The sequence below is a fragment of the Dermochelys coriacea genome, chromosome 9 (assembly GCF_009764565.3).
Source record: "Dermochelys coriacea isolate rDerCor1 chromosome 9, rDerCor1.pri.v4, whole genome shotgun sequence".
NCBI lineage: Eukaryota > Metazoa > Chordata > Testudines > Dermochelyidae > Dermochelys > Dermochelys coriacea.
In genome coordinates, this window is record NC_050076.1 from 56,956,382 (window position 1) to 56,976,511 (window position 20,130).

General features: G+C 52.7%; 1 protein-coding gene across 2 annotated transcripts in view; it reads right to left on the reverse strand.

Annotated features, from left to right (window-relative positions):
• SNED1 (sushi, nidogen and EGF like domains 1) overlaps positions 1-20,130 on the reverse strand; it is a 110,567-nt gene that overhangs the window by 11,451 nt on the left and 78,986 nt on the right. For both annotated transcript variants that reach the window (XM_038415613.2, XM_038415614.2), the window contains 12 exons: positions 19,194-19,307; positions 17,412-17,525; positions 17,096-17,209; positions 15,973-16,269; positions 12,433-12,616; positions 9,805-9,917; positions 7,262-7,540; positions 6,488-6,632; positions 4,845-4,927; positions 3,101-3,208; positions 2,242-2,358; positions 227-314 (listed from right to left, as the gene is read on the reverse strand). In XM_038415613.2, coding sequence (XP_038271541.1) covers positions 227-314; positions 2,242-2,358; positions 3,101-3,208; positions 4,845-4,927; positions 6,488-6,632; positions 7,262-7,540; positions 9,805-9,917; positions 12,433-12,616; positions 15,973-16,269; positions 17,096-17,209; positions 17,412-17,525; positions 19,194-19,307 — 1,756 coding nt within the window. The remainder of the gene's footprint in view (positions 1-226; positions 315-2,241; positions 2,359-3,100; positions 3,209-4,844; positions 4,928-6,487; positions 6,633-7,261; positions 7,541-9,804; positions 9,918-12,432; positions 12,617-15,972; positions 16,270-17,095; positions 17,210-17,411; positions 17,526-19,193; positions 19,308-20,130) is intronic.

The following is a 20,130-nucleotide window of genomic DNA, read 5'->3' on the forward strand; positions in this document are numbered from 1 at the left end:
AGCTGCCCCCATACTGCAGCTTCCCCTTCCCCCCACCATAAGATATGGCCAGACAAGATAACAGAAATGAGATAAACTACAGCTGGAAGCAGCTGATCCTCATTCCGCCTCCTTGGGTTTCCAAACCCAGCTGAATAGCAGTGTGCCCTCAGCCATTGCCCACGAGCTCTCCACATGGCCAAATGTAAACAGAAAGGGGGGAGTGCAAGAGGCGAGTTATACTCACAGGTAATGGCAGATGCCGCCTTCCCAAACAGGAAACGACTTGGTTTCTGAGTACAGCCGAGTGCAGGAGTGGGGCAGCTTCTTGCAGGCTAAGCAGAGAGAAGGGGAGAAAGTTTATTTGATGCCCTATTAGCAACAGGACACCCCAATTATGGAGAAACATCTGTCATTAAATAAATGACACTAACTGCTCAAACCCACCTTCCTAGCAGCATACATTTATCCCAAAGGAGGCATGTTCCCTGCCACCAAGAACTGCTCAGCCAGCCAGCTAAGCCCCAGCCTGGGTGCATGGCAGTTGGGGGCTGGGTTTTAAAGCAGGCCTATAAAGGGGGAAGCAAGATGGGGACTTAGCAGTTGAGGAAAGGAAAACTGCTCCTGCTTTCTGCTTGTCACCAAGCAGAGGGTGAGAGCCCTGGTAGCAGCACTGCATGAGGGGGTCCAGAAATCAGGCTGCTGAGTTTATTACCCACTGAATTTCCTTTGTGCATCTATGAAATATTTGCCCTCATATGTGCTGTACTCTGGGCCATCCCAGTGCCTGCCTGACATCTGAGGTTGCACAGAATGGCTTAACGCCAGGCTCCTGCCCTGGATGGCAGTGCATGGCCTGTGACATTTCCTAGGGCCGCCAGCCCATGGGGCTCGCTGCCCAGCAGGGTTTGTTATGTGAGGCTGGCTGTGTTTTCTTTAGCCAGGGGGCCATATAAGGTGCGTGTTAACAGCACAGTGGCTGATGGCGACCGAAGTACTGCTGCTCTTCCCAAGGTGCCATGGTAATGATGCTGTAAGTAAGGCACCAGCTCCATGCTCGAGACAGCTACCGCTGCAGAGGTTTATGGTACCTGGGTGGGTGAGGGTGGGGGTAGGGGCAGTAGAACTGGATTCCAAGTAAGATCTTGGGCCCAAAGCCAGGGAAGAGGGGCTAGTGGCTAGAGCACAGGCTTAAGGGGCCCACCTGCATTCAATTCCCAACTGGACCATGTCAGTACTTCGACAGAAGGTTTCCAAAAGCAGCACGTGACTTGGGGCACTCAGGGAGGTTTGGCTTTTAGCGTGGGCTGAGCGCCCACTCTGAAAATCAGGCCTGTCTGAGGTGCCCCCAGCTCCATCCCCAAAATCATTGGTCACTCTTGAAAAATCTTAGCCCCAGCTCTTATGGGCACCATCTCCAGGAACTCTAGCTCCTTGGTCCGTACACTCCAGGGTGGGGTATGAACTAGCCCCTCCAGCAGCATACAGGGCGAGCTATGGGACCCAGGCCCCACTGTGAACAGAGAAAGCAGCTCCTGTCCCTGCCCTTAGTCTTGGCTCAGATTGCCGCCCCCTCTGCTGAAATGCTGCTCTCACCTCCCACAGCGCTTGCCAATTTCACAAGGCCTGAGGTCCCCGGGCTGCCCTGATCTCTCTGAGGAGAGCTAGGGCAGGAGGCAGCAGCTGCTGCAATTCCAGACACTAGTGCTCCAGGGGCAGGTCGGAGCTGTGCCAGACATCAGGGGAGGGGCATACAAGCAAGCTTTTCTCTGGGAGGGAGGGGCAGGCTGGGTCTCAAATCTGCCCTTCCCAAAACGGGTGCTAGCAGGGAGCAGTCTTCTCCCCTCGAGCATCAGCAGCCTCATGCCTTTGGAGAAGAGGCGAGGGGCCTGCTCAGTCTGATGGAGCCTGGGGGATGGGGGGGGGTGGAATTCTCTCTTCTGGACCAGCAAGCACCAAGGCAGCCTGTCCTCAGTCACGTGAGGATGGGAGACACTATGCCAGGGCTCCTCCTGGCCTCTAGCCTGCTGTTGGGCATTACTGACCCTGCATGCCATAGCCTGCCTTGGCACTGCTGCTCCTGGCGCCCCCTCAGCCTGCAGGACAGGGGCTCCCTGCTGGCCTGGGCCCTGCTCCCTGGTGTGACTGACTGCTGCAGCCCTAGCATTGGCTCACCCCTGCCTCCCACTCTCTTTTATTACTGGTGGCAGAAAGCTGGGCTAGGGCTGAGACCCGGGGGCAGCAGGGCAGCTGTAGCCTCACCTAGTTCACAGCGTCTGCCCTTGAAGCCAGGGATGCAGTCACAGATGTAGACCTCGACACCCGGGACACAGGTCCCCCCATTTTTGCAGGGGTTTGTGGAGCAGTTCCGGCTATCGTCTGCAAACACAAACGCCAACATCAGGCCGCTTCAGCCTTTGGCGGAGGACGCACATCCAGGGGATGAATTGTATGGCCTAGACAGAGTGCCAAGGTGTGCCCAGCCAGAGGGTTGTGGGGTGGGAGGGGGGAGTTTATAAAGTGCTGTGCTGTACCCCCTCACTCAGGGGTTCAGAGGTCTGAGCAGGAGGCTTCAGAGAGAGCCCTGTGGTGGCATGGAGGGCCTGATCCTGAGAGGTGCTGAGTGTTGTGGGTGCTCAGCATCTCGGGATCAGGCCCTGACTTAAGGGTGCTCCCTGGGCAGGCGCTTTCACAATGAGCTGCCCGCACCCAAAGACTAGTCTCTAGCCTCATACATTGGAAGATCAGAAATCGCCAGCCAGGCAATGGGTTGTCTCCCACTGGTTCTTCCCTGAACCTGGCAGCTGTCCTCACGGCAGCTGGAGCCCTCATGTTCAGGACAGCTGCCCTGGGCCATACTGCTGGCCAGAGACAGCAAATGATGCAAATGTGGGGCAACGGAGCCATGCTGTAAAGGGCTGATCCCCAGGGAGCCAAGGCTGTTACTCAGCGTTTGGGTCTGACCCACAATAACCATTTGGATCATTTGCAAAGTTGGGCTGTGGATTCAGGTTTGAGTTTCAAATCTCCCCAAAGTTTGGGGCTGTCTAGCGCAGGGGCTATGGTTTGGGACCAGCTTTAACAGTAGAGTCCCAACTGCAAACACAAATCCCCCACTTGCCAGACTTAAGGTCTCCCTTCTGATTCTCAGACTCCAGCAGCTGCAGTGCCAGGCCGACCCAATTGGTTGATTCCTCCATGTTTTCCAGCTTCACTGGTGCCTCGGATTCTAGGAGAACAACCAATAATATGTATCCCTTTTATATTAGAACCTAGGCAGTGCCAGACAGGATCAGCCCCAAGGGCCATCCAGTCCAGTCACCAGCACCAGCTGCTTCAGCGGCAGGTGGAAGGACCCCACAAGAGGCAGCTGTAATCTGCCCAGAAAGACATTTTCTTCCCATTTCTTCCCAACATGCAGAGGCTGCATTAAGGCCTGAAGCATGAAGATGTATTCCTTCCAAAATGCCTAGTTTTTGTTTTTTAAATCCTGGCTCCTGTCATTCTGGCCATTTTTATCAAATGTCCAGTCTATTTGGGAACCCCGCTAAGCCCTTGGCCTCAGAGATCTCTTGTGGCAATTAGTTTTATAGGGAGGGGTAGGGGAGTGTGTGTGTGATATTGCCACCTTTTCTCAGCTCTTAGTTTTGCTGACTTTCACATACCCTTTGTGGTGCTGCATGCCTTTGGCATGGTCGTTCATATTCAGCTCCTCTCCAAAGCCCCTCTCCCACAGTGATCTCTCAGCACTTCCCCAGGGTGGGGGAGAACAACTAGCCCCATTGTACAGAAAAGGAAGGGACTTAGCCACTGTCACCCAGGAAGTCAGAACTGGGACTAGAACTGAGGTGACTCAGTGACCTGCTCTCCCCTCAGGAGACACAGCCAGGTGCCATTTCAGAGGGGTCCACCAAATGGGATTTACATTTTTCTAGACAGGTTATCTCCATCCCCTTTCACCATGTGGGGCAACAAGATTTGCATCCCTACATATAAACCCCAGCACAGCTACCGCCAGCAAAACTTCCTGGTGATGTGCATGGTCCAGGGAGTCATGAGATGGCTGCAGGGCTGTATTCAGCACAGTTGCTCGTTCGGGCATCCTGCCCATTTCCTCTCTCATTCTCCAGTCTCCATCCCTTAGCCCAGGCTGGGCTGGCGGGAGGGCTGGTCATGGCATCTGCATCCTGGGCCTTGGTTATAGTTCAGAGGGTTACTGTGTCTGAGCATGGTAGGGAGTTACATGGGGCAGCTGCCTACAGCAGGGTTCTCTTCAGAGCTGGCTACTGTCTGAGACAGGATACGGGGAGAGCTGCACCTTAGGCAGCGCCAGTCTGACAATGCTGTTAGCAGCAGGTATGGACCAGGCCCTGCAGTGGGTCAGCTGGGATTGACCCCTGCCCCAACAAGCCACAGACTGGGGGAAGCAGCATGGCTCTGGGGCTCCTCCATGGCATTCAGGGTCAGCCTGTGCTGCTTCATTGCTAGGGTATTGTGGCCTCGCACATGCAGTGCCAGGACCCCTGTCTATTCCACCCCAGGGATCTTCTTTCTAGAGAGCTGAGCCATTGCCCCTGCCAGCATTTCCCCTGGCTTTGTCCTGCCCGTGGAGTCACCTCACATCTGTGCTGGGCTGTGGGATTGGCCCTTCTCTAAAGCCAGCTAGGGGCTGTGTGTAGAGAAAGTGAGACAGAGACTTTTCACATCCCTGTGGGACAGGTGCTGCACACTTCAATCCTATAACCATCTCAGAGTTACACCTCCTGCAGTCCAGCAGGCAATTGTGCCGGTGTTGCTTTCACACCCTCTGTGGGATAGGGGTCTGGGTGACAGACAAGGGGCTGGGGAGGATGGAGAGTACTTACGTGTTCTCACAGTGACTGATTTGCTCGGCAAGCTGCTGAACTTGGCACTGATCCTCCGTCTGCCATCCACCAGCTCAGTAAACCTGGAAAGGGAAAGAATTACTAGCCCTCGTACAGTGGTCCAGAGGGTGTTCATGCTCCCCCACAGAAATCAGTGAGCTACAGCACACAGTTATATGGCTTGCTGACAAGATTGCTCATTCAGCTGTGGCATTCTGAGTGCAGAGAGCAGCCTGTGGAAAGGAACTGTGATGGACCATGCTGAGCGTAGCGTCAGCCAGGGGATGAATATGCTGGTCATTTAAACTGCGCAAAATCTTGTTTCAATTTGTTTTGTTTCCAGTGCCATCCTGGAGCCTGCAAAGTGAAAGCTGTTTGTAAAGTGAACTTGCTCTCGCAGTCCTGTACTGTTCCTCTTGGTGACATGCAAGCACAGAGGGGTTCCGATATCAAGTGGGGCTTCAAAGCACTAATGGAACACAAACAATCAGCATCAATGCAGGAAGCCTGGGGTGCACACTCCTGAAGTGCTGCATTAACACCGCAGCAAGTGAGAACTGAGATACAGAGAAATAACTAGGGGCACAGTCTACTCAGTGATATGGGTACAACTGCCATGGGGAGCCAATCACATGGCGGCTACACTGGCTGCCACATAGCCCACTGTGGAATCTGGTGCTTCATGTACGTTTTGGAGTCTGCCTGCCCTTGACAGTTTCCTGTCTGAGGAGTTGCAGTGATTAGCAGAAGGGGTGCATGTGGCCATGATACAGATGCATTGTGCAGCAGAGGGCACCTCTACTACATTCCCCTGTGTCCCACCATGCATTTCCAGGGTATTCAGCCAGTCTGCACCCCAGTATCCATTTTCTCCTCCTGGTTTATTGAGTCCCGTCTCCTCCAGCTTCTCACCCCACTTGAAAAATCTGAAGAGCTTCTATTTAAAATGCAGATCTCTCCCTTGCCCAGGAGGAGCAGGCCTGGTTTGTGTTACTGGCTCCAGGAAGGGGTGCAGAAGGCTGGATCCAAGATGGGCACAGCAGTAAGAAGATGGCTGAAGATCTGAAACATGGGCCAGGCAGCCAGTGTCCACCGGGGTGGGGCGGGGAGGGAGGAGAGATTCCATGCTCAAACAGCAGAGCAACTAATGAGCACTGGGTTGCATAGGTTGTAGCAACTTCAAGGAGAGGTTCCATTTGAATTAGGGAACTTGGGGTGGGATGTTTAAAGCTGCCATGGAAGTGGGGCTGGATGCTCAGGCCCCTAATGGAAATCAGGCATCCAGAGCCACCCACCAGCTGTGAACATCCCACCCATCCTTTGTACACATGGGAGAGGCAGATGCACTCCAGTTCCTAAGGGTCAGAGCCAGGGCGGCAAGGGATTTGCTGGGAGCATCCCCCATGCACTAACCAGCTGGCTACCAACCATGAGATTATACAGTGGGTTTGTGGTGTGGCCAAATATACACTGAGGACTAGAGGAAGGCCAGGAAGTGTGGCGTTCATGTGATCTGATCAGTACTGAAACACAAGGGTTCAGCAGAAGTGGTCCATTCCCGCTCTCATCCAGCTCCCACCACCACATGTTATTTGTTAATGCTCAGACTTCAAGCAAGGCTGTGCAATTGCTGCTGAGCCTACCTGGGAGCCTGTGAGGGTTCCTCCAGGATGTCATGATCAGCAAGCAGGCGCAGTTCTGGCAGCAATGCTGGGGGGAGCCTGTTCCTGAGCACCCGTGGGTGTCCTGCTTGGCCCCATCGCCTCTCCGGGGTCCCATCCCTCTGCACTGCAGGCCACAAAGGATTAGGCTTAGCCAGGACGAAGCAGTGAATCAGTGGAATAAATGGAGTGTAATTCTACCATCAAGCCAGAGCCTCCGAGAGAGCCCACCCCCAACTGGCTGGGGATTCTCCCGCTGAGCAGCCATGGCATCTGTGGGAATCAGTATATGTACAGCCAGCATGGCCCCGGGAAATGTCCAGACCACCATGATGGCTCTGCCTCCACCCCATGCCAGACCGTGCCGTGCGAGAGAGCTCCCCCATCTCACTGCGTGATTAGATACGGAAGGGGTCACACACACCCAGTGTAGCAAAGGAAGAACCATACAGGGTCCCTCCTGGCTTTCGAGTGGAGAACACTGCATGGAAGCACTGTTTCCTCCAGCTTGGTGGAACACCTGCAGAGCATGGCGGTTCCAGCTCGTGGGCAATTTACATTCCTGGGTGGCTATGCTGGCTCTCATGGACGAGCTGATGTTCCCATGCCCTGTTGTCATATCACTAGTTCAATGCCTGTTCTCCCCATCTGAACTCCTCCAGCAGAGGCACCTGTTCCCTTGTGTATGCTCTGTCCCCCTAGCATAACATTTCCCTGCCAGGCTCCGGGGAGGCCATGGCAGAATCATGGACTTACGGGTCAAGATGTAGACATGGGCCGGCTCACTGTGCCCTTGGCCTTGCTCGGTGTTCTGGATGGCTGTCATAGACAAGCGATACCTCTGACCAGGAAGCAGGTCACGCACTGTGTAGGATGATAGCTTCCCGTTGGGCACATAGCGGCTCTTGATGCTCTGGTTCGTGGTGACGTTGATGATGTAACCCTCCACAGACCCCGCCAGTGGCTGATCCCAGGTCATGTAGACAGAGGTGGCACTGACTCTGGAGGCAGTGAGGTTCTGGGGAGGAAGAGGCCCTGTGCCAGTGGGAAGGAAACATCAGTCTGAATGGTCTCAATAGAGTGTCCCTTCGCTGATTACATGGCTCAAGCTGCCTGTGATCTCTGCTCCTGGGACAGCTTCGTGCTCTGAGCCTTGCCGACCTGGTTGGGGGCAGGGCTTAGAGCCTACATGCTGCTTTCACACTGGCTAAAGCCCTCTGATTAGGGTGACCAGACAGCAACTGTGAAAAAACGGGACAGGAGGTGCAGGGTAATAGGCACCTATATAAGAAAAAGTCCCCCAAAATGGGACTATTCCTTTAAAAATGGCACATCTGGTCACCCTACCTCTGATGCCTTCCTACAGTTCCTGCCAGGTGCCCAGTTCTCCCCCAGTTCACTGGGACAGATTCAGAGAGGGACTCAGCTCACTGCTGGAATGGCCCCAGCAGTCCTAGTGGCACCGCAGGGGGCACAACAGCAGCAAGGACCCAGTAAACAGGCTCTGGCTATGCAGCATGGCTGCTCACCCCCAAGATAGGCTAATTTGGATGCGCAGGCCTGGGCTAGCTATGAGCCAGTGTAACTGTCTGGGGAAGACCCTAGCGTAGGGGTGACCCTGGTGCAGTGAAGTGAGCAGCACTGATGTAAACTCTGCTGCACTGTTGCAGCGAGGCCACATACAGGTTGTACCAGGCTAACGACAGCAATGTAGTTACAATGGGGCAAGTGTCCTGACTGCAGCCAGGGCCCACAGTAGGTGACAACTCTTGTGAGCCCCTCCAGCACCCCACTTGCTAGGACGGGGTCCATCTCCAGACCTCTGCAGCACTCCTCTTTTGTTGCTTCAGCCCCTTCTCCAGGGTATCTCTAGTCTAGAGCTGAAAATGCAGGGCCAGATTCTCAGCCTCGCACCAGCAGCACCATGGTACTGAAAAGCCAGGTTAGAGGGCTACCTGGTGAGTGCCCCGGCACAGAATTACTGTGGGGTCAGCTCCACACCACCACTCCAGGGCCCGGGGCAGTGGGTGTAGGTGATGCCCAGCCCAGCTGCAGGCTGGCCATAGCTCCAGCATGGCTCTATAGTCAGGGATGGTGCAGAATCAGCGTCAAGTGGAGGGAGGGAGGAAGAGAGCTGCAAGCAGCTGCACTCGGCATTCACTGGGCACAGCAAGGAGTGAAACGAGAGGTTCTCCCCTTCTCTGACTATAAATAACAAGTGCGTATGAAGAATCTGCCGCACAGCTCCCAGTTTAAGGCAATCCCCACCACCTGCTTCTGCTCCCCACATTTAGTGTCTAATCAGAGCAAATCTGCGAACAAGGCCTTCTCCACTGAGGCTGATGGAGTTGGTCCTGCAGGCTCGAGGGGTGAATTGGGCCCTTAGGCAGGACAGCTAGGCTGGAGCGAGGGCTGGTTGTCTCAGGGAGTGGCTGCTCCCCCTGATGTTATGCCAGTTGGCAAGCAATGTGCTTTTGCCATGATCTGGGGATCCGGGGAGCATCACAGCCAGTGGCAGGGTGTGGCTGCCCCTGTCTCTGTCTATCACTGTGCATGTGAAATCAGACACTGGTGCAGCAGGTCAGCCAGTGGAACAGCCCTGCTGACGGTCAAGGAGCAGTCAGGGCCTTGGGAAGCAAAGGGTACTTCTGAGCATGGGTCAGTGGGCCAGCCCCCACCAGCCCGTGGGCAATACACAGCCACAGCATGCTCCTGACACCCTGCAGCACCAGACCAAGCTCAGAAGCGGGACCCAGGCTGGTTTGTCAGGATGCAAACCCAACAACATTGTTCCCACCAACCCCCCTGCAGTGCAGACAGCCATGCTGCATCTAGGGAGAGGCACAGAGCCCAGAGAAGCAGCGACTGCTGTCACTGCTCTCCAGGCAGTGGGATGGTGTGAGCGGGTGCTGGCTGGGTGTGTGCATCATGCTGGATGTGCTGACCATTGGTCAGAATTTCCCCTTCCCTGGGTGGGATGCTGGCTTTCGAGCAGGTGCCTGCTCTCCAGCTGGAAGTGGAGGCTGCCGTCTGTGGGCTCCCTGCTTTAGCCTTATGCTCCCATCTGTTTCCAGCCAAAACGTGGTGAGCACCTTCTAAACATAGCCACTCCGTGCTGAGTCTCAGCCACGCAGGCCATCTGGGGCTGGGCTGCTCTATGCTGGCAGGGCACCCCTAAGGGCCAGGGGGTTGGAATGAGTCCCTCACATCCCTTGGGACAGCACAGGCTCCTCCTCAGGGAACGGCCATTTAGGCTCCGGCCCTGAGGAAGAGGCAAGGGAATGTCTGGTCGCACTCACGAGTCCACACGTGGAAGGGTGCCATGGCCAGGCTCTCTGAGGGATGATCTTCCGTCTCCAGCCCACTCAGGGTTGACACGTGGATGAGATACCTCTCCCCTGGCTGGAGGTCCCTGAGGCGGAGGAGGCAGAGGGTAGAAACGTAGGGTTGATTAGCTATTATGGCAGAGATTTCCAGGCAGAGATTGCATCTTCCCCATGTCAGGATGGCACCCAGCAAAACAGGCCCCTGACAGAAATACTCACTACGCTTCCCCAATACCAGTGGCTGTGACCCCCGAGCTAAGAAAGCAGGAGCTCTGATATGATTTCCAAGGAGCCTGGGGGGCAGAAACCTGACGGAAGAGTGTGATGGACTCTACTACACAACCTCTCTGTGGTGATCAGTGTCCCCATGGTCACTCAGTCCCTGCACCATGGATGTGTGTGTGTGCGGGGGATCAGTTTTAAAATACTGCCATACGTAGTGTTGCAGGGAGAGCCAGGTTGCCCACTCTCCCTGTTACCAGCATGGGTGGGCATGTGATCACAGCTAGCGCCATCAGCTGTGGTCCTCCCCACACCTCTTGTAACGAGAGTCCATGGAAGGAGTGAGAAGGGCCCTAGGTGCTGAGCATGTGGGATATAGGTTTCTGCCGGTGTGTGCTGCTCCCTGCAGACGTGGTGCGATGTTCACGCTGCAGTTGTCTGCACTCTAGTGGGTTTGGGCTGGGTGGACAGAGAGGCCTGTCACAAATCCCCCTAGAATGGAGGAGCAGGAGCAGGAGCAGGGTCCAGAGCTGATAGCAAAGGAATGGGAGTTAGAGCAGAAGCCAGTCAGCTCCCTCTGGCAACTGCTACCAATGGCCGGGACAAGGCAGGGAGCATGTGCTGCAGTGACTAGATGGCTGGTTTCACCATCACTACCGTGACAACAGACACAACCCATAAACAGCACTTTACCCTTCCAGGACCTAAGGATCTCAGAGCACTTTACAAACACATCAATCAAACCCCACTGAATAGCTAACTTATCACAGACAGGTCCCAAGATCCTGGGTGATGAGAGCCTGCAAAGGACTTTACACTGATAACATTTGTGAAAAACCTGAGCCCACGATTCATAGCATGATCCTGACCGTACTGGAGCTCCATTGAGAGCTGGATTAGCTGAGTAAGGAGTTCCAGAAACCAAGTGTGGCAAATAGGTAAGGGTCAGGAATCATGCAAACTGTCTGACTGTAGGGCTCCTTCTGTTGCATACATATTCTTATACACCACTTATTGCTGTAGGAACTGAGCACCTTCCAGTACGGCACTGAGCAATGTGATTTAAATCTGTCAGATATTATTTGTTCTCAAGCACCGAAACTGACTGCTGGGTCTGAAGTGTCTGTCACTGGTAGGTAGAGAGGCTGCTGTCAGCATCACTAGCACATTAGCGTGTCTGCTTATTAACAATATTGAGGGGATGTAACAGCTTGGACCTCAATCCTGCAATTTACAACATACCCGAAGAGAGTCCCATCGAAGTTGGTGGGGCTCTCCCTGTACACAGCCGTCTGCCAGCATGGCAGAAATTACAGCATCACGGCATTTGCTTGGTTCTTCACCTCATCCTGAAACTTGCTTAGTGCTGATACTTGGTAGCTATCCAGCACCTTTCAGAGACATTGACTCACAATGCCCATTTGAGGTAAGCCAGCACCAGTACTCACAACCTCACATGGCCAACAGCTACTAAAAACTAGATTAAAAAAATCTTAAGAGAAACTTGGCGGAAGGTAAACCCCTGGGTAAGCACTGATCTCACCCTGTCTGCAGAACATAAATGCACTTGTACATTGAAGCTGATTTCAGTTTGTGTCCAATGGGAGGCCATCACATTGAAGTGTGTGGACAGTTTAAGAAGGAGGTACCCCAACCTCCCTGCCAGTTTTGTGGGTTTTACAATCACATGTTCCTCTGTTTTACAACCATGTTCTCTCTTTCTGCCTTGTTGCTGAGTGAAAAGGCCCGTACAAAACAGGAGTTCCCCTAGGAATCAGCCAGGTTGGCAGCAGGAACTACCCACACAAACAGTGACTAGTTACCCAAGAAAGCAGTGGGACTGATTAGATATAAAGTGCTGTAAAATGCATGACGCAAATGCACTGAACAGAGAGAGAGATTTTTCCTTTATAATTCCTCTCCATTTTTAGGGCTCCTCAGAGATACCTCTTACAGAAGTGGGTTAAGCAATGCTCAGGCAGCAGGGTGGTTCTTAAGTCAACAGCATCCCTTTAAATTTCTCCTAGGATCATTAACTCTCATTGGTCCGCACTCTGCCCTAGGCTGCAGTCCCATGTGCAGGATCCTGGGTATGTGAAACCAGCAGATTCCCCACCAGGGGCAACTCTAGCCAAAGCATTAGGCCACCTCTGACTCGCAGTCCCGATGGAGGGGCTGGGGAGCAGCTGAGGGAGAGAAGAATTTGGCTAGAGAGCACTGATCTCCGGTTGCGCTATCTGCTGGATGGCCACCTTTGCCCGCAGCCCCAGGCCGATGCCAAGGTCAGCTCAGTCACGGCCCAGAACTTGGGGAATTATTTTCTCTTGTTTCTCTCAGTGCCTAGCCCCTTCTCTTAGCCTGTGCCATGCCCTCCCTCACCTGAATGTGTACTTGGCCACACTGCTGTTCAGCTCCACGGTGCGGTCCTCCAGGTCCCCGGGCTGGCGGATGGAGATGCGCACCTTGCTGATGGGGGAGTGTTGGAGCCTGTGGAGTGCCCACTGCACCGTGATGGTGCTGGCCGTCACGTTGGCGATATCAAATCCCTCCACTGCGCGAGGCCCTGTGGGATGGAGGAAGTGAAGGCAGGGGGTGGTGAACAATAGCCTCGAGAGCCCCTTGGAAGCCAGACATGGTGCTGCCTCCCATCCCTACGGGGCCTGTGCCCATGTATGCATCCCCATGACTCTTCTCCTGCCCCTTTGAAATCTTCCTGTTAGAGCATCGCATCTCAGCCCAGCTGCTTGACCAGGCATTCCTGGACCTCCCAGCACTTGCAGTGCTGCTGACACAGTGGGAGGCCCACTTCCACTGGGTGCCAGGGAGCACAGCCGAAGGCTGGGGACTGACCCTTGCCAGGCCAGCACATAGTGATATCTCTGGGCAGGCTCCCATCCCCCACTGTTTTGGCCCTTAGTGCCCGCAAGGCAGCCGAGCCCATCCCCCAAGCACCAGCCTGGGGCCTGCCAGCTTGGCACTTAACAGCACCAATGAGAGAGAACCCAGAAGCAAGCGTTTCTGATGCTTCCTGAGGACTTTCAGGACCAAGTTCGGCTCTCCAGGCAAGAAAGAGAAAAGCAGCTGAATCAGCAGTCCAGGGCACGGGCCTGTGTGTTTGTGTGGGGTTTCTCGGCACTCCAGCAGGGGAGCTGGGTAAAGTTTGGGCGTGGGCACATGGCAATGCTAATCAGGTAGGCATCACCCTCACTGAGTCCTAGCAGGCTACTCTGGTTTGTGGTGTACGTGCCAGAAGGTGGCTGTAGGATAGGAAACCTTATTCCCAATCTTTGAAATACTTGTCTTTCAAAGGGCCAGGAGTTTCTTAGAACAGGGAAAGGGAGATGGTGTGGTCCAGTGGGTAGAGCACTGGACTGAAACTCAGGACAGCTGGGTCCTGTTCCTGGCTGAGTGAGTATATCCTCTCCCTGTGCCTCTGTTTCCCCTCCCACCTTTTGGCTATCTCAGCTGTTTCAGTAAGCTCTTTGCTGTCTGTCTCTCACCAGAAGACCCCCAACCTCAGCTGGGGCCTCTAGGTGCTACTGTAAAATACATAGTAGGAGCTGAGGGAGCACAGGCCCAACCCAGGGCAAAACGGACTCCGCATTAATGGGATACACAGTAGCTGGAAGGAGCTGTGAGCCTGCCAGAGAGCGAGAACACAGCAATCAGCCTGGGGCCTGCTACTCTCTTCCCAGAGGAGACCCAGGCTCTACCCTGCTAATGCTCACATGCAGCTCAGGACTGTACTTGCATTGCTGTGCAGTGGCCTAACACACAGCTGAGAGGAGTCCTGCAGCTTGCTGCGGGACCAAACCAACCGGGAGCCTTTCTCAGCCGATGCACACATGGTGCTCAGTACATGCAGATTTCTACTGACTTAGTGGCTATGCAGGGGACCCAGGCTGTGCAGGGGACCCAGGCTAAACATGTGCCAAGGAGGGCTCCCATCTGACTCAGAATGAACGAGTCTGCTGAAAGCAGGAGGGTGCTGTGCAATGGTCACTCGCCCTTTCTTATCATCCTCAGTGCCCCCCGCCCTACCAGCAGCCTGTTCAGAGCCGGCAACACTGTTTCTCTCTCCAAACAACATGCCAGGGGGTGAAAGCTCAAGGTGGGCACCATTCTCTGTGCCCCAGCTTTAGCAGGATGGTTGAACTCTGGGCAATACAGGAACTGCCAGCCTGGATCAGCCCCGTGGCCCATTTACTCTGCCTCTGAAAGTGGCCAGCACCAGCTGATTCAGTGGAGGACAGGAAACCCCAGAATGGACAACCATGGCATCAGCTGCCTTCAGGGAAGTGTTTTCCTGCCCTTGTCAGTTGGTGGTTGGCTTATGTCCTGATGGAGGGGGATTTTGATCCTTTCTACATTAGTCTGTCATGCAACTCTGATCCCCTCACTGTCCATAAGAGGTCCAGGCCTGTTTTGAACCCTAAGAAAGCCTTGGTCTCGAGATCCTGTAGCAGGGAATCCCACAAGTCAGTTACGTGGTGGGTAAAAGTATTTTCTCTAGTCATTTTTACGGTTCTTGCCTTTCAGTTTCTTCGAATGCCTCCTTGTTCTAGTGCTAGGAGATAGGGCGACCAGAAGTCCCCGAGATACCCTCTCTAGACCACTCATTATGCACCTTTACCATGCCTGCTCTGATTTGTCTCCTCCATCTTTGCACCCTCTTTTTATAGGGAATTCTTTCCAGGGCTCTAATTGTTTTCAGTGCTCAGCTTTGAACTCCCCTCTAGTCCTGCAATACGCTTTTGGAGAGGGGATGACCAGTTCTGGAGACAGTACCCAGGTGAGGCTGCACCACTGAGTTTTCTAAAGGCATGAAGGCACTATTTTACAGATTCACCATCCCACTTCTTATGCACTCCAACATTTTGTTGCTCTTTCGACCACTGCTGCACACTGAGCAGAGAGGTCTTCATTGACCTGTCTCCAGTGATCCTAGGTCCCTTTTCTGAGTTGGCACACTAAACTTACAACCCTGAGCAGTGTAGGAGTAATTCAAATCACTCCTTCCAATTGGCATTACTTTGCATTTATCAACACTGAATTTCCTCTGCTGGTGTGGTGCCCATTCCCCTGGCTTGCTCAGGTCTCTGGTGTTCCTCTCTGATCTAAATAAACTGTGCCACCTTGCTGCCCCCCCCCTTCCCAATCATTAATAAATAATATTAACTGCAGATCCCAGCAAGGAGCCACTAGGTGCCCACTGCTAAGCTTATGCCATATGAAAATTGACCTGTTAGTCCTTCTTTGCTTCTTGTCTCTTAGCCAGTTCCTGATCCATTTCAATAGGTCACCTCTCACCCTGTGTCTACTTAGTTTCCTTAACAGACACTTCAAAAGCCCAACTCAATGATCTCAAATCAGTTCTCCTTGAGACACTAGTCTATTGACACATTCAGTGAATGAGGAGATTTTCCTTGCCAGAGGCTTGCCACTGGGCCATTAGGTTGGTGAGAGGGCCTTTTTCATTAAGAGGTTGCTATGTATACATAAGGATGCTGGTTTTAGATCTAAATTGATATTTCCCAAATAATGCTCATAGGTGCAAGAAAATATTTGTATGCAAAACAATGTTTTTCATACAGCTTCTGGTCTTTGGAGGCCACCCCCGAGCTTCCATGTTGCCTAATGCACTCCAAAGTGGGTTGTGGTGCAGGACAGATTGTCCTGTGGGCTGAGGGGGCTTTTAGACCCGTGCACAGCTAGCTGAAAATTTTGCTGTAGCGTTAGATGGTGGAAAGCAAGCTGGGATAACCGGGAAGCAGGTCCTGCCATCCATTAGCATTGGCTGGTGGGTCTCCATGAGCTGTCTGTGCAGTAGCAGCCCCCAGCTGGCGTTGGAGCATTAACCTAGGAGTTGGACAGAGGCGTGCATGCTCACGTTTGTATTCCCCTTTTGACACTACTCACTAGTGCGCGTGATGAGCATGACAGGCCTGCTGATGTCGTTCTTGTTGTTCACGTTGCGTTTGACTGAAAAGACAGAAATATTGTAGGCTCTGCCAGAGGCTAGTGCCCGCAATTGGTGGGCAGAATGACTTCGGTCCACAAAATCTGTCCTGCGATAAGAGCCGTCGAAGGATACGTACGTCACGGCGTAGCCGTCAATCATCTGCCTGGCGACTGGGTCTTCGGGGGGGTACCAAGAAATCGACACCCCTGTGTCCTCCACCCTGACCACCTTTAATGATGTTGGTGGCAGCAGTTCTTCAGGGTATCAATCAAAGCAAAGGGAAGAAGTAATATGGTAAATCTTTAGGCACTATACCCCTGGGCCTGACCCTCCAGCACACAAACACTTGCTGACAGGATTGTGTCAAGGCAGCTGTGAGAGCAGCACTGATATACAGCACAACAGTCATGCACAGTGCAGGGAGTGTGTGCTGCTGGGGCATGAGCCTGCATGGCGCTGAGCGCTCTCTACTCCCAGGGGGTTCACACAGGCCCAAAGGCTGGTGCCTGCTGCTCCTTATTATCCTGTTTGAGTCCTGAAGAAGGACCCTGCGGCATGAGCTGGGATTGGGGACCCATTGTGCTGGGGTTACCCACCCAGTCTGAGATGGGCATTGTCTTGAAGAGCTGGCAGTTTAAAAGCAGATGAGCCAGACAGAGGTTATCAATCCCCATTTTACAGATAGAGATCTGAGGCCCAGCCACTTAAGACTTGCGCACATTCACACAGGGAGTGTGCAGCAGAGCTGGGAACTGAATCCAGGCCTTGCGAGTGCCAGTCCAGTACCATCCTTCCTCTCTCAGACTGACTTCAGCACCTCCAGGAGTTGCTCAGCACCCAGCAAGATCAAGCCCCTCTGACACCTTCTGTCTGCAGGTATCACCACACTCTAAGACGAGGCAGCGATTTGCCCTGATTGCTAAGCCCAGCAGTGCCAGCCTGTTGTCAGTGGGTCTCGCCCAGGCATGGATTCCCTCCCACAGCGGGCACACACTGCTGCATCCTGGCAGTGCATGTGGCAGCGTATGCTATCTGTGGTGACAGACAGGACTCACTTGAGTAGCCATCCAGCCCCTTTACCTTTTTCGCAGCTCTTGCCTGTGTAGCCCACCTTGCAGGTGCAGCTGTGGGATCCATTGCTAGGCAGACAGTAGCCTCGGCTCCCACACGGGCTGTAGAAACAAGGATCGCTGGCTGGGGGAGAGGAGCAATATCAAGGATTATGGCTCACGCTGCCCAAGAAAGCCGAATAAAAAATGTTAATTACCGCTCAAGGCTGGCAAACTAGTAGCCAGGTTCAATGCATACAACCACATTGAATTAACCAACCAGTGCTAATGTAACAGGGGTTCTGGGAGGTTGTTAGCTAAATCTCTCACACCTAGCCAAGGCTTACCCGTCTCGCAGTGGTAGCCGAAGAAACCCTCTGGGCAGACACACAGGTAGGAACCACCATAGTTTTCACAGTCCCCTCCATTACGGCAGGGAGCTGATTCGCAGGCATCCACTTCTAGAAGGCACAGATACACTCAGTCAAACATCTGCCAGAGACAGCATGGATATTAGAGGACGCGCTGGATCCCTTGCGGGAACTCTTGCTGCAGATGCAGCAGGTGAAGTATATGTGCGAACCATGGGCCATGCACAGAACATGCATCTGTTTCCAGGGGAAGTGAAATTGGTGACTCACTCAAAATAGTCCAGATGCACATACTGTGCAGCCCATGGGCTAAATGCAGGTCACATATTCATCCTATGAGCCCCTCACATTCAGCATATCCAAGCTCTGAAGCAGTGTCCCAAACCATTGGGTTACAGCTCCCAGAATTCATTGCCCAAAGTCCAGCACACTGACACAGGAGGATCATTGTCTATTGGTTGGTTATGATGCATGATCTCACTGCAAAACTCACACATTACTCCAACGGTGAAACGCTAACTCAGTGTCACTGTGCTAATTTAAGGGCTTGTTTATATGGGGAGTTATTCCTGATAGCTATTCCTGATTTAACTTCATGTGTGGAAATTCTTATTCCATTCACACCCTACCTTATTCCAGATTCACTTTTACATGCAGACAAGCCATTTAATTTAATGCATGGATTTTTCTATGCCAGTCTTTTGTGGTGGCGGGGAGAAAGGTATGTCTAGGTCACACTGAATATGGCACCTGCCTCTTTCTGCTAACCGGGATAGGTTGGTGAGCACGTACTGATGCAATCAAACCCCCTGGTTAAGTGCTCATTGATGTGAATGAGGAGTCCCAAGGAGGCCCCTGCCTTCTGAAGAGAGGCAGGGCTGATATTTAAAAGTCACGGTGTATGTTTGATTGCCATCAAAAACCCAAGCAGAAGGTAGCTTAAAAGATGACCAGGTGTCTTTCAATACAGACATGATACTCTGATACATGGAGCTTATTATGCACAGTGATAGCCACTGAAAGGTCACGGTCAGCAACTCATGCTTATCACCACAGCTGGTAAAAAATTAAACACAAATCAGAAAACAGATTTTAGAAATTTTTCCTCACATATTTTTGGTCAAAATTTGAAATTTCAAAATTAAAAAATAAATGCTGACCAGCTCTAGGGTTTATTGAAAAATAAGGGGGGGGGGGAAAATCACAAAAATGTCACCAAATTTCCCACCTCCCCATTGGTGACAAAATGTGAAAAAAAGTGTCAATGCTGGGGACTGCCCAGCACTAGCTAAGACAGTGCCATGACTGAGGGAGGAAGGCTGGGCCAGTGGTTAGGACACCAGCCTAGGACACTGCAGATCTGGCTTTGAGTCCCTGCTGTAGCAAAGACTGCCTGGGTGACCTTGGGCAGGCTAACTGGTTACACCGCTCTGCAGGGAAGATGCAGGGGCGTCTCCCGGGGCAGAATCAGAGCCTGCTGGTGGAGCTCAAGAGCATGGAAACTGAATCTCATGCTCCAGCAGGACAGCGCAGGGCTGCTGAATTCCCATCCTAGCCCTGACAAGGTTGTTCTCCTACAAGCGAGCATGCCTGGAAACTCCAGGGCAAACCTATCAAGGTTTGTGAGGATGGACCAGGCTGGGCAGGCCAGTATTGCCTCCATGGCTCTCTCTCAGACTAGTCCATGGGCATCAGACTGGAAATCCCAGCAGTGGCTTTGGGGGACTTGGGTTGAGCTTTACCCTGTGAAATTTCTACCTGTTTCACACTGGATTCCCATGAAGCCATCAGGACATTGACAAGCAAAGGATCCTGGGAGATCCTTGCAGGTTCCTCCGTTCTTACAGGGGTCGGACTGACATTCATCAATCTCTGTGGAGAGGCAAAAGGAAACAGTCATGTACCGACCAGAAACCCATCCTCAGTACAGCATGCACTGACAACACAGAGCTAGATTGGGCAGCCCTTACTCATGGACCCTGGGCACTTACACACACAAGTAGCCTCACTGACTTGGGGCTACTGGTTTAAGTGCTCACCAACATGAGTAAGAACTGCACAACTGGGTCAGTCCTGAAAGGCCAGGCTGCTGTGCTGGAACCCCTGGCACTTGCGTTAATCCAGTTCTGATTTCAGGCTTGCGCAGTCATTAAAACCCTGTCCGAATAATAAGAGCCTCACATTGGGAAGGAGTGGTCCGAAACCACCATCAAATGCCTTGTTATTCAGGGGGGACACTGTGAATATTGGTATGTATTTTTGCTGGTATATGCTGTGGGTTTGACATTGGGTTGTGTGTGCCATGCTGCACTTAGAGAACACAGCCACTTTTCTTCCTTTTCATAGCTCCCCTTCAGTTGTGTGTGTAATTTGTGACATTAAAACATACACATGCCCTGTAGAAAAGGCACTGCCAACACTCCTGCCACACAGAAAGAATTTGCTCCCTTAGGCTGGTACCCATTAAAGAGGGCTGGTGCTGTTTATGAGTACACTGGGCACAAGCACAAACCGGGCAAGTACAAGGAACTGAGCTGGGGGAAAGCTTTGGGTCCCCCTCCCCACTGCCCACGGGAAGTGTCCAATTTCAATCACATTTTTCAGACTTTCATTGAAAAACCAAAACATTTTGAAAAACTGGGCAAAAAATTATTGATTTTACTGAATATTTTTCTCCTGACCTGCTGAATTTTTT